At 44.6% G+C, this 14,546-nt stretch overlaps 1 protein-coding gene across 3 annotated transcripts in view; it reads right to left on the bottom strand.

Moving 5' to 3' along the window:
* LOC310857050 (protein phosphatase 1 regulatory subunit 12A) overlaps positions 1 to 14,546 on the bottom strand; it is a 336,915-nt gene that overhangs the window by 17,859 nt on the left and 304,510 nt on the right. For all 3 annotated transcript variants that reach the window (XR_014569122.1, XM_083762658.1, XM_083762659.1), the window contains 4 exons: positions 10,596 to 10,687; positions 7,848 to 7,958; positions 7,500 to 7,586; positions 5,428 to 5,619 (listed from right to left, as the gene is read on the bottom strand). Coding sequence is in view for 2 of the 3 variants with exons in the window: in XM_083762658.1 (XP_083618784.1) it covers positions 5,428 to 5,619; positions 7,500 to 7,586; positions 7,848 to 7,958; positions 10,596 to 10,687 (482 nt within the window). In the remaining variant the exon portion in view is untranslated. The remainder of the gene's footprint in view (positions 1 to 5,427; positions 5,620 to 7,499; positions 7,587 to 7,847; positions 7,959 to 10,595; positions 10,688 to 14,546) is intronic.

The raw sequence follows: 14,546 nt of genomic DNA, 5'->3' as shown, positions 1-14,546 counted from the left end.
TAGCTGTCCCCTGTAGAGACTAGCTGTCCTCTGTACAGACTAGCTGTCCTCTGTAGAGACTAGCAGTCCCCTGTAGAGACTAGCTGTCCTCTGTACAGACTAGCTGTCCTCTGTAGAGACTAGCTGTCCTCTGTAGAGACTAGCTGTCCTCTGTAGAGACTAGCTGTCCCCTGTAGAGACTAGCTGTCCTCTGTACAGACTAGCAGTCCCCTGTAGAGACTAGCTGTCCCCTGTAGAGACTAGCAGTCCCCTGTAGAGACTAGCTGTCCTCTGTACAGACTAGCAGTCCCCTGTAGAGACTAGCAGTCCCCTGTAGAGACTAGCTGTCCTCTGTACAGACTAGCAGTCCCCTGTAGAGACTAGCTGTCCCCTGTAGAGACTAGCTGTCCCCTGTAGAGACTAGCAGTCCCCTGTAGAGACTAGCTGTCCCCTGTAGAGACTAGCTGTCCTCTGTAGAGACTAGCTGTCCTCTGTAGAGACTAGCTGTCCTCTGTAGAGACTAGCTGTCCCCTGTACAGACTAGCAGTCCCCTGTAGAGACTAGCTGTCCCCTGTAGAGACTAGCTGTCCTCTGTAGAGACTAGCTGTCCCCTGTAGAGACTAGCTGTCCTCTGTAGAGACTAGCAGTCCCCTGTAGAGACTAGCTGTCCTCTGTAGAGACTAGCTGTCCCCTGTAGAGACTAGCTGTCCTCTGTAGAGACTAGCTGTCCCCTGTAGAGACTAGCAGTCCCCTGTAGAGACTAGCTGTCCCCTGTAGAGACTAGCTGTCCTCTGTAGAGACTAGCTGTCCCCTGTACAGACTAGCAGTCCCCTGTAGAGACTAGCAGTCCCCTGTAGAGACTAGCTGTCCCCTGTAGAGACTAGCTGTCCCCTGTAGAGACTAGCTGTCCCCTGTAGAGACTAGCTGTCCTCTGTAGAGACTAGCAGTCCCCTGTAGAGACTAGCTGTCCCCTGTAGAGACTAGCAGTCCTCTGTAGAGACTAGCTGTCCTCTGTACAGACTAGCTGTCCTCTGTAGAGACTAGCTGTCCCCTGTAGAGACTAGCTGTCCCCTGTACAGACTAGCAGTCCTCTGTAGAGACTAGCTGTCCTCTGTAGAGACTAGCTGTCCCCTGTAGAGACTAGCTGTCCCCTGTAGAGACTAGCAGTCCCCTGTAGAGACTAGCTGTCCCCTGTAGAGACTAGCTGTCCTCTGTAGAGACTAGCTGTCCTCTGTAGAGACTAGCAGTCCCCTGTAGAGACTAGCTGTCCTCTGTAGAGACTAGCTGTCCTCTGTAGAGACTAGCTGTCCCCTGTAGAGACTAGCTGTCCCCTGTAGAGACTAGCTGTCCCCTGTAGAGACTAGCAGTCCTCTGTAGAGACTAGCTGTCCCCTGTACAGACTAGCAGTCCTCTGTAGAGACTAGCTGTCCCCTGTACAGACTAGCTGTCCCCTGTACAGACTAGCAGTCCCCTGTACAGACTAGCAGTCCTCTGTAGAGACTAGCTGTCCCCTGTAGAGACTAGCAGTCCTCTGTACAGACTAGCAGTCCTCTGTAGAGACTAGCTGTCCCCTGTACAGACTAGCTGTCCCCTGTACAGACTAGCTGTCCCCTGTACAGACTAGCAGTCCTCTGTAGAGACTAGCTGTCCCCTGTAGAGACTAGCAGTCCTCTGTAGAGACTAGCTGTCCCCTGTACAGACTAGCAGTCCTCTGTAGAGACTAGCTGTCCCCTGTACAGACTAGCTGTCCCCTGTACAGACTAGCAGTCCTCTGTAGAGACTAGCTGTCCCCTGTACAGACTAGCTGTCCCCTGTACAGACTAGCTGTCCTCTGTAGAGACTAGCTGTCCCCTGTACAGACTAGCAGTCCTCTGTAGAGACTAGCTGTCCCCTGTAGAGACTAGCTGTCCTCTGTAGAGACTAGCTGTCCCCTGTACAGACTAGCTGTCCTCTGTAGAGACTAGCTGTCCTCTGTAGAGACTAGCTGTCCCCTGTACAGACTAGCTGTCCTCTGTAGAGACTAGCTGTCCCCTGTACAGACTAGCTGTCCCCTGTACAGACTAGCAGTCCTCTGTAGAGACTAGCTGTCCCCTGTACAGACTAGCAGTCCTCTGTAGAGACTAGCTGTCCCCTGTAGAGACTAGCTGTCCCCTGTAGAGACTAGCAGTCCCCTGTAGAGACTAGCTGTCCCCTGTAGAGACTAGCTGTCCCCTGTAGAGACTAGCTGTCCTCTGTAGAGACTAGCTGTCCTCTGTAGAGACTAGCTGTCCCCTGTACAGACTAGCAGTCCTCTGTAGAGACTAGCTGTCCCCTGTACAGACTAGCAGTCCTCTGTAGAGACTAGCTGTCCCCTGTAGAGACTAGCTGTCCCCTGTAGAGACTAGCAGTCCCCTGTGGAGACTAGCTGTCCCCTGTAGAGACTAGCTGTCCCCTGTAGAGACTAGCTGTCCTCTGTAGAGACTAGCTGTCCTCTGTAGAGACTAGCTGTCCCCTGTACAGACTAGCTGTCCTCTGTAGAGACTAGCTGTCCCCTGTACAGACTAGCTGTCCCCTGTACAGACTAGCAGTCCTCTGTAGAGACTAGCTGTCCCCTGTACAGACTAGCAGTCCTCTGTAGAGACTAGCTGTCCCCTGTAGAGACTAGCTGTCCCCTGTAGAGACTAGCTGTCCTCTGTAGAGACTAGCTGTCCTCTGTAGAGACTAGCTGTCCTCTGTAGAGACTAGCTGTCCCCTGTACAGACTAGCAGTCCTCTGTAGAGACTAGCTGTCCCCTGTACAGACTAGCAGTCCTCTGTAGAGACTAGCTGTCCCCTGTAGAGACTAGCTGTCCCCTGTACAGACTAGCTGTCCCCTGTACAGACTAGCAGTCCTCTGTAGAGACTAGCTGTCCCCTGTACAGACTAGCAGTCCTCTGTAGAGACTAGCTGTCCCCTGTAGAGACTAGCTGTCCCCTGTAGAGACTAGCAGTCCCCTGTAGAGACTAGCTGTCCCCTGTAGAGACTAGCTGTCCCCTGTAGAGACTAGCTGTCCTCTGTAGAGACTAGCTGTCCTCTGTAGAGACTAGCAGTCCCCTGTAGAGACTAGCAGTCCCCTGTAGAGACTAGCTGTCCCCTGTAGAGACTAGCTGTCCTCTGTAGAGACTAGCTGTCCTCTGTAGAGACTAGCAGTCCCCTGTAGAGACTAGCTGTCCCCTGTAGAGACTAGCTGTCCCCTGTAGAGACTAGCTGTCCTCTGTAGAGACTAGCTGTCCCCTGTAGAGACTAGCAGTCCCCTGTAGAGACTAGCTGTCCTCTGTAGAGACTAGCTGTCCTCTGTAGAGACTAGCTGTCCCCTGTACAGACTAGCTGTCCCCTGTACAGACTAGCAGTCCTCTGTAGAGACTAGCTGTCCCCTGTACAGACTAGCTGTCCTCTGTAGAGACTAGCTGTCCTCTGTAGAGACTAGCTGTCCCCTGTAGAGACTAGCTGTCCCCTGTAGAGACTAGCTGTCCCCTGTACAGACTAGCAGTCCTCTGTACAGACTAGCTGTCCCCTGTAGAGACTAGCAGTCCCCTGTAGAGACTAGCTGTCCTCTGTAGAGACTAGCTGTCCTCTGTAGAGACTAGCTGTCCTCTGTAGAGACTAGCTGTCCCCTGTAGAGACTAGCTGTCCTCTGTAGAGACTAGCTGTCCCCTGTAGAGACTAGCTGTCCCCTGTACAGACTAGCTGTCCTCTGTAGAGACTAGCTGTCCTCTGTAGAGACTAGCTGTCCCCTGTACAGACCACCTTCACATCATCACCATGTGCAATGATTAATGCCAAGCCACACCAGGCTTTTCAGTGTGCGTTTAAGGATCCAGTCCTATTTTAAGTGTGGGTATGCATGGCTCGTGCACATGCGCTCGGTGGTAGCTCGGCTGTTACTCGCACCACTTGCAAGCAATTATTGCTGATATTCAACAAACAGAAAATGCATTTTCAGGATACCGGGATAGCACTTCTATCCAATCAGGGAGAATGAGAGAACTCCTACCAGATACAGGAAGGACAAGTGGACCTGGAAACCCACCTGAGAAATGTATTTTATGATCGCCATCACATTATAGAGCAAAAAAAACAAAAAACTATAAACTGTGTGGTACTACATGTATGCCGGTGTAATTCAGCCTCCTGGCCACTAGTTGTCTATATAAGGACGCTTACGGTTTCTAGACACGCCCAGAGGAAGAGCCACATGGGTGGATAGGACAGCTGCCGGTCGGTCGCTTCTCCTTTTATAATTTGTTATTGTGATCCAACTAAATATTTAAACACATGCCTGGCTCAGCGCGAGCCTGCCTGACGTTAACCCATTTAGATCTGAGGAAGATTCTACAAATGCCTTCTAAATCCTGACGAAATCTCATGTTTCTATGTCAGTGATTCTCAAACTATTCCCCCAGAATTATCTGTACTTGGCCGCCGACCCCGAACTCAAAATATGTAGTTCCAGGGACTCCCTCCCAGAAGCAAAGATTTGAGTTAGAAAAATGTTCGCTCTGAAAGAATACATATATTCAAAGATTTGCGCCACATGTCGTCTGCTATTTTTCAATAGCACCGGGAGGACGTACTGTTGTATCCTATACTGACTCTGATGACTCACCTGTCAGTGAGGAGCCTCCACCGGGAGGAGACATTGTCATATCTCACTGGTTCACCTGCCAGTGAGGAGCCCCCACCGGGAGGACATACTGTCATATCCTACTGGTTTACCTGTCAGTGAGGAGCCCCCACCGGGAGGACATACTGTCATATCCTACTGGCTCACATGCCAGTGAGGAGCCCCACCGGGAGGACATACTGTCATATCCTACTACTGGCTCACATGCCAATGAGGAGCCCCCACCGGGAGGACATACTGTCATATCCTACTGGCTCACATGCCAGTGAGGAGCCCCCACCGGGAGGACGTACAGAGCCTTCATCCTACACTCCCTCACCAAGGTCACCAATTTCACCATAACACCTCCACACTGGAGTGACTGAGTGTGAGTGAGCGAGTGGTCGATATTTAGGGGATTGGAATTTGGCTTGAACCCAATTAGGCCTGACATCGACATTAAAAAAAAAATCTTAAAAAATCCTGAAATACCTATGTGTCAGTGGTGCTCAATATTTCATGTCAAGGACCCCCAAAAACAAATGTAATTGGCCGCCGAGCCCCATCTGAAAATATGTTGTTCCAGTGACCCCCTCAGAAGCAACGATTTGAGTTAAAAATGTTCACTCTGAATATTCAAAGATCTGTGCCACATTTTCACAAAAAATAGCAGAACTAGGTGCGGCGCTATGAGCTTGTAGATCCGCTATTTTTCAATAGCTAAAGCGTAACAAAATGCTTAAAACACCAAAAGAGGTTCCCGTCCAGAATGGCTTTAGGTACCACCACGGGCACCCCTCTTGACTCTGCTCCAGATCTCTCACTCACTTGCGTCTCTGCTTGGTCTCCGTGTCGCCTGCAGTGGAGGAGGAGAGGCTTCCAGAGGTGGTGGAGGTGGTGCTTCCAGATGTGGTGGTGGAGGAGGAGGTGCCTGTTCCAGAGAAGGAGGTGCTTCCAGATGTGGACGAGGAGTTGGTGACGGAGGGCTGCTCTTTCTTCTCCGTCGCTTCCTGAGTGAGTCTGTCACACGCAAATGGAACAGAGCCTTCATTAGCGTCATTAACTCTGACTCTGTTTGACCAGAATGGAACAGAGCCTTCATTAGTGTCATTAACTCTGTTTGACCAGAATGGAACAGAGCCTTCATTAGTGTCATTAACTCTGTTTGACCAGAATGGAATAGAGCCTTCATTAGTGTCATTAACTCTGTTTGACCAAAATGGAACAGAGCCTTCATTAGCGTCATTAACTCTGTTTGACCAGAATGGAACAGAGCCTTCATTAGTGTCATTAACTCTGTTTGACCAAAATGGAACAGAGCCTTCATTAGCGTCATTAACTCTGTTTGACCAGAATGGAACAGAGCCTTCATTAGCGTCATTAACTCTGTTTGACCAGAATGGAACAGAGCCTTCATTAGTGTCATTAACTCTGTTTGACCAGAATGGAACAGAGCCTTCATTAGTATCATTAACTCTGTTTGACCAGAATGGAACAGAGCCTTCATTAGTGTCATTAACTCTGTTTGACCAGAATGGAACAGAGCCTTCATTAGTGTCATTAACTCTGTTTGACCAGAATGGAACAGAGCCTTCATTAGTGTCATTAACTCTGACTCTGTTTACCAGAATGGAACAATGCCTTCATTAGTGTCATTAACTCTGTTTGACCAGAATGGAACAGAGCCTTCATTAGTATCATTAACTCTGTTTGACCAGAATGGAACAGAGCCTTCATTAGTATCATTAACTCTGTTTGACCAGAATGGAACAGAGCCTTCATTAGCGTCATTAACTCTGACTCTGTTTACCAGAATGGAACAGAGCCTTCATTAGTGTCATTAACTCTGTTTGACCAGAATGGAACAGAGCCTTCATTAGTATCATTAACTCCGTTTGACCAGAATGGAACAGAGCCTTCATTAGTGACATTAACACTGTTTGACCAGAATGGAACAGAGCCTTCATTAGTATCATTAACTCTGTTTGACCAGAATGGAACAGAGCCTTCATTAGTATCATTAACTCTGTTTGACCAGAATGGAACAGAGCCTTCATTAGTATCATTAACTCTGTTTGACCAGAATGGAACAGAGCCTTCATTAGTGCCATTAACTATGTTTGACCAGAATGGAACAGAGCCTTCATTAGCGTCATTAACTCTGACTCTGTTTGCCAGAATGGAACAGAGCCTTCATTAGTGTCATTAACTCTGTTTGACCAGAATGGAACAGAGCCTTCATTAGTATCATTAACTCTGTTTGACCAGAATGGAACAGAGCCTTCATTAGTATCATTAACTCTGTTTGACCAGAATGGAACAGAGCCTTCATTAGTGACATTAACTCTATTTGACCAGAATAGAACAGAGCCTTCATTATTGTCATTAACTCTGTTTGACCAGAATGGAACAGAGCCTTCATTAGCGTCATTGACTCTGACTCTGTTTACCAGAATGGAACAGAGCCTTTATTAGTATCATTAACTCTGTTTGACCAGAATGGAACAGAGCCTTCATTAGTATCATTAACTCTGTTTGACCAGAATGGAACAGAGCCTTCATTAGTGTCATTAACTCTGTTTGACCAGAATGGAACAGAGCCTTCATTAGCGTCATTAACTCTGTTTGACCAGAATGGAACAGAGCCTTCATTAGCGTCATTAACTCTGTTTGACCAGAATGGAACAGAGCCTTCATTAGTACCTACGGACCCTATTTAATGCCATTTTCATCTCTGAGACCCCAATTTATATTGTAAAATCAATGCTAATTTAACTCTGAGTGTGTACAAACTGGAACCAATTGGACCCCCTGGGGTCCCTCACCCCTGGGGGTCCGGGGACCCCTGGAACTCCCTCAGGTACCCCCTGGGGGTCCCCGGACCCCACGGTAAGCGGTACCTCTGAGACACGAGGTTGTTGAGCCGGTTGAGGCCGCTGGGGGCGGAGCTTATTGCCGGGTCGTCCAGTCTCCTCCCGTAAGACGAGCTGGAAAAAAGACAAAAACAAACAAACAAACAAAAGAATGACACGAGTCAGAGTAAAACTATGCCAACGACAACAACACAAACAAGTCTTTTTTTTACAGCAAAACAACTCCATGCATGTCTGTGGCAACGCAAAAAAAAAGAAAAATAAAGCTGTGTAAACAACAATGCCAACATCCAATCAACACAGGTCTGGGATGGGGGGAGGAGGGAGGGGGGAGGGGGGGGGGGGGGGTGAGGAAGGGAGGGGCATATGACTGACCTGCGTGGCAGGAAGGTGTTGGACGACGAGGAGGAGGCGGAGCCACTCAGGTCGCTCCCTGATTGGCTACTGTGAAGGCGGCGGGTGTAAGAAGAGCTACGGCTCAACCAGCTGAGAGAGACACACACGTTGTGACACATGGTAATACACCGACCACGCACACACCCAGTGGTGACACACGGTAATACACCGACCACGCACACACCCAGTGGTGACACACGGTAATACACCGACCACGCACACGCCCAGTGGTGACACACGGTAATACACCGACCACGCACACGCCCAGTGGTGACACACAGTAATACACCACGCACACGCCCAGTGGTGGTAGAAGAAAAAAACACTTAGCCCGCTAGCATTTATTGAAAAATTAGGATCTAATTCACGCCACCATTTTTCCCAGTTGAGCTCTTATTTTGAAAAGCCACATTTCCAGACTACCGGAAGTGAACATAACCTAGTAAGTGGAACAGGTCCTGGACAGGCCTTGTTTACAAGATGGGTCTATACCGGGACACTGGAGGGCTCCACTTCGCCGGCTCTGTGCCGTCAAAGACACGCGGTTTTGACCAAAAATTCCATCTGGGACAAAGGAATAGGATACAGGCGTTTGAAAGAAACAGATAGAATGGATTATTATGGCGACGACGATCTAAGATGGGCGACACATTGTCATGACAACAACAGCTAGCTACCCGATGCTAACGCAAGTAGCATTATGGCTTGATCCATCGAAAGCGCCATAAAAGCGCAATTTCCATTGATCTACGGCAATGGCGTTAAGCGTAGTATCAAAGGAGAAGGTTTTTACGGCTCTAGCAGTGATTCTCAACCAGATTAATTTCAAGGTCCCCCCAGTTTCACATGCATTAGTCTATGCATGCGTTATTCCAACCAGTTCCTTTCCCTTCCATCAGGCGCTCGGGCTGGCAGTGTATTTTCTTCAGGCATGTGTTCGGGTGAATTTCACCCGTGTTTAGTATTGGAATGATATAGAAAAATCCCATACACCCACAATGGGCTTTTTTCTTTCTTTTCACTGGACCATTCTCACATGTCACAGGGATGGGTGGAATGTTTTTTTTTTTTAATAATACCCACGTATTTAAAAAAAAAAAAGATTGCTTTTGTGAAAATACATTAATATTTTAGAAGAGTACTTCAAGTTGCCATATATTGCTGTACTTCAATACACCTGTATTTTGCTGAGAAATATTTTTAAAGGAATATTTTACATTGGGCAAAATATACCCGTGTTTAGACATTTAAAATAATGTTTAGAGTTCTAACTTCTATGGCTGTCACCATTACACATTTAAACTAATGTTTAGAGTTCTAACTTCTATGGCTGTCACCATTACACATTTAAACTAATGTTTAGAGTTCTAACTTCTATGGCTGTCACCATTACACATTTAAACTAATGTTTAGAGTTCTAACTTCTATGGCTGTCACCATTACACATTTAAACTAATGTTTAGAGTTCTAACTTATATGGCTGTCACCATTACACATTTAAACTAATGTTTAGAGTTCTAACTTATATGGCTGTCACCATTACACATTTAAACTAATGTTTAGAGTTCTAACTTATATGGCTGTCACCATTACACATTTAAACGAATGTTTAGAGTTCTAACTTCTATGGCTGTCACCATTACACATTTAAACTAATGTTTAGAGTTCTAACTTCTATGGCTGTCACCATTACACATTTAAACTAATGTTTAGAGTTCTAACTTCTATGGCTGTCACCATTACACATTTAAACTAATGTTTAGAGTTCTAACTTCTATGGCTGTCACCATTACACATTTAAACTAATGTTTAGAGTTCTAACTTCTATGGCTGTCACCATTACACATTTAAACTAATGTTTAGAGTTCTAACTTCTATGGCTGTCACCATTACACATTTAAACTAAGGTTTAGAGTTCTAACTTCTATGGCTGTTGCCATTACACATAAACTAATGTTTAGAGTTCTAACTTCTATGGCTGTCACCATTACACATTTAAACTAAGGTTTAGAGTTCTAACTTCTATGGCTGTCACCATTACACATTTAAACTAATGTTTAGAGTTCTAACTTCTATGGCTGTCACCATTACACATTTAAACTAATGTTTAGAGTTCTAACTTCTATGGCTGTCACCATTACACATTTAAACTAATGTTTAGAGTTCTAACTTATATGGCTGTCACCATTACACATTTAAACTAATGTTTAGAGTTCTAACTTATATGGCTGTCACCATTACACATTTAAACGAATGTTTAGAGTTCTAACTTCTATGGCTGTCACCATTACACATTTAAACTAATGTTTAGAGTTCTAACTTCTATGGCTGTCACCATTACACATTTAAGTTGACAATTCATTGTCGCACAAATGATTGCCATTAACGATTGAATTGTGATTTAATCGGAAATTGGAACATTATGCATATCATTTACATTTCTGTTTGCCTTTAAGACTTAAAGAATAAAAGAATAAAAAAGTGCACTGGGAGATATGACAAATAAATATACCAACAAATTACTGCAATTTTTTAAAATAAATTGTATGTATACTTTAAAAAAATGTTGATCTGCAAGTTTACAACTTGGTCACGAAGTGATGCATTGTAAACTTGTAGATCAAGCTTACAATGGATGTGAATGAGGAGCTTATTTTTACAGTACTGGTAAAGACACTTTTTTGTTTTTACCGTGCAGCATAATGCCATGCCATGGCGTGAACTCACCTGTTGGTGGCGCTGTCTGCAGAAGTGCTGCTGTCTGGGATACTGAACAGCCTGCGGGTGGGGGTTGGGGGCACACGTGCCAGCCTGGGCTCCTGGGATTCAAAACAGGAACACAAACCGTCACATTTTGGATTTTTGCCACCCACAAGCTCACCAAGTTGCCAGCACAGAAAATAGTGGCATCCTATAATAAGCATTAGTGAGGACCATTCAGTGTTACGTTAATCGCGTTACGTTACATAACGAAACTACTATTTGCAATAATTTGTAACCTAACGCTTTACATTTCCCCATTCCATAACGGCGTTATAGTTACTGTGTTAACCGCGTTATGGCATTATTATGTCAACTTATGTGATCCAAGTGAAAAGTCTCGCCATGCAGCTCCGTGAGTCTGTCATACAGGCGTCTCTGTGCTGACTGCAGAGAGAGCGCTCTCTGTGTTGACAGTTTCGTTTGGGCTGCCTCTCATACTAGCCTCTGAGCCCACATGGCTTCACACCCTAGCATGAACAAAGCACGTCGCAGAAGAGGTCATTGATTGGCTAACGTCGCAGAAGAGGTCAGAGGCCAGATTTCAGGGTAAGCCAATCAGAGACAGTCTGGCAGTAGGGCGGGTGTTACTGGCTGCAGTAAACACAGTCAGTCAGACACACAAACCCTTGTAACGCATACACACTAGACTAGACACTACACAGAAAACGCCGGTTGAATGAAAATTATAATACCAGTACCACATGCTATAATGGCAAATGCGGATATTGTGTGGATATTTTTGTTAAATACCTCTTGTACATTGCACTGCACATACAGCAGCCTTACTGAAAAGCATCTCAATGTGCTTATTGAGGCTGAAAGCACTTTAAGTTTATCCATCCTTTTTTTTGTTCAAAATGGCCAGATGTGAGGTAAATCATTTTACTGATAGTTTCTCTTTGTGAGGCTGAGCTTTGTTTGGTTGCCAATGTTGAAGATGTTTTTGACATTATTTTTCTGTAATGTCAGTCTGGCAAAGGAGTGTAGTTGATTTACTTGAATACTGCCAAAATAGTATTGTTAACTAATAACTTCACGGTGTAAGAAGAGTGTACTCATTTTTTATTGTATTATTATTTATTTTCTTCATATTGCACAGCACCATTTGTTTTGAAGGCAAGTTGAGGCTACAATAAAGATGCCTGTCAATTTCTGAACATGTTTTATTGTTCCACTACATTTCATAATGTTAGGAGGGAGTTGTCTTTTATCTTACTGTGAGACAGAACAAAAAACCTTCCTTTAAATCGTTTTTTATATTAAGTAAAGTAGTTACTTTCATAATTTAATGTAAAGTAAAGTAACAAATTACTTTTTTAGATAAGTAACTATAACTATAATTCTTTACTTTTTAAAAGTAACTTGAACAACACTGGGACCAGTAATATGAAGATTTGGAGCTCCATTTCCGTCACCGCTAAACCCCTTATCCCAAAACTTCTTTGCCTTTAATTATTTTTTATACTATTTTGCAATAGTTAAAATGGCCGGTCTACAAGCTCACAACGTGTCAATGTAGATTGGCTAGTTGAACTATTCAAAAAAGGTTTTTTCAAAATAGTACAACATAAAAGGCAAAGAAGTTTAGGGATAAGGGGTTTAAAATAAGATCTGGTTGCAAAAGGGGTGAAGTGATTCTAAAACAAAAATCTTCTAAACGGTTTTCTGAAAAGCCTATGTTTGTATGTCAGTGCTTCTCAACCTTTCCATTACCACGACCCCCAGAATTATCTATATTTGGCCACGGACCCCCCATTATGAAAATGTTGTTTCAGGGACCACCCCCAGAAGCAAAGATTTGAGTTAAAAAATATCGCTCTGAAAGAATTCAAAGATTTGCGCCACATGTTCACGATTTAAAACAAATGCAGATCTACAAGCTCGAGTGCCGCGCTACGAGCTTGTAGATCTGCTATTTTTCAAAAGCTAAAGTATAACATAATGCTTAAAACACCGGGGTTTCCCGTCCAGAATGGATTAATGTATACGGCACACTAAATTAAACTCTAACCTAGTTGTCTTGACAGTTATGTGTACAAATGCACGTATGTACGCACACATACTAACTAGGTTGACCAGATCACCTGTTTTGTGCGGGGTTGTCCTAGCCCGAGTGGAATAGTAAGAGAGTGGCGACACGCTTTGATCTCGCCGCAAAGCGTGATGCCTATGGGCTATAGTTCCAAAAATTAGAACTATCCCATTCCCATTGAGACAAAGCGGGTGCCTATGGGCTATAGTTCCAAACATTGGAACTATCTCATTGAGACAAAGCGGGGTGCTATGGGCTATAGTTCCAAACATTAGAACTATCCCATTGAGACAAAGCGGGTGCCTATGGGCTAAAGTTCCAAACATTGGAACTATCTCATTGAGACAAAGCGGGGTGCTATGGGCTATAGTTCCAAACATTAGAACTATCCCATTGAGACAAAGCGGGTGCCTATGGGCTAAAGTTCCAAACATTGGAACTATCTCATTGAGACAAAGCGGGATGCTATGGGCTATAGTTCCAAACATTAGAACTATCCCATTGAGACAAAGCGGGTGCCTATGGGCTATAGTTCCAAACATTGGAACTATCTCATTGAGACAAAGCGGGGTGCTATGGGCTATAGTTCCAAACATTAGAACTATCCCATTGAGACAAAGCGGGTGCCTATGGGCTAAAGTTCCAAACATTGGAACTATCTCATTGAGACAAAGCGGGTGCTATGGGCTATAGTTCCAAACATTAGAACTATCCCATTGAGACAAAGCGGGTGCCTATGGGCTAAAGTTCCAAACATTGGAACTATCTCATTGAGACAAAGCGGGATGCTATGGGCTATAGTTCCAAACATTAGGCCTAAAAAAAAAAACTTTGGTTTCCGATTGGCTGTCATTTTTGGGCTGAGTAGGTAGGGAATTTATTTTATTTTATTTTTTATTTTATTTTTTCGTGGGAAGGATGGGTAGCAAGGAATTTATTTTATTTTATTTTACTTATTTATTTTTTCGTGGGAAGGATGGGTAGCAAGGATTTAAAAAAAAATCCTACGGCAATGATGGATAGGCTTCTACATATTTCATATTTTGGCTATGTGAAATAACTGTGGCAGTTTTAATGGTTAATACAACTTTACATTGTTTTCATTACACAGTGACATATACCTGGAGTAGAGGCAGCAGGTTTAGAAAATAGGGTTGCTGATATTTTCTGCTGCCCTGCGGTTGGCTTTTGGCTTTTTTTTGGTGGCATTTTAATGTGCGGTGGCAGTGGCACCACAACACACACGCAACAGAAACACAACAATATCGGCGTGTGTTATTCAATGTGTGTTTGTGTTTCCCATTGAACCGGGTCTGCATGTCACGTTAAAACATGTTCCCCTAAATATTTCTGTCGGAGGCAGCGCGGTTTAGTTGAGAGAGTTGCGACATCTCCGTTCACTGCTTATTCGTGGGGCTGCATGCGTCATTGATCAGTCCATTGTCGTCACTCTCTGTCTCTAAACGGCTCTAGTCTAGAGGCTGCGCTCCGCTCCCCGGTCAGAGCTGAGCAACATGGCGGCGCACAGCGCGCTGTGTTGACAGTGTTGTTACAAACGATAGTGGTTCTACAACTATTCCTACGTGGATTTAATTTTTTATAACGTAGGATGAGGTCGCGTGTCCCGATGGTCTCATCAAAGAGAATTTTAATGATCAAAGACCTTTTTGGTCTTGACTCGGTCGTATTCTGTTTTTCTTTTTTTTTTTTCACCAAATGCCAATCAAATAATATGAGTCGCGCATATTTAATAGAGTCGGTCGGCAACCGGAAACCAAAGTTTTTTTTTTTTAGGCCTTAGAACTATCCCATTGAGACAAAGCGGGTGCCTATGGGCTAAAGTTCCAAACATTGGAAATATCTCATTGAGACAAAGCGGGTGC

Source organism: Protomyctophum parallelum (genome assembly GCF_964188405.1).
Source record: "Protomyctophum parallelum genome assembly, chromosome: 4".
Lineage (NCBI taxonomy): Eukaryota > Metazoa > Chordata > Actinopteri > Myctophiformes > Myctophidae > Protomyctophum > Protomyctophum parallelum.
This window is presented reverse-complemented; position numbering and strand designations above follow the sequence as displayed.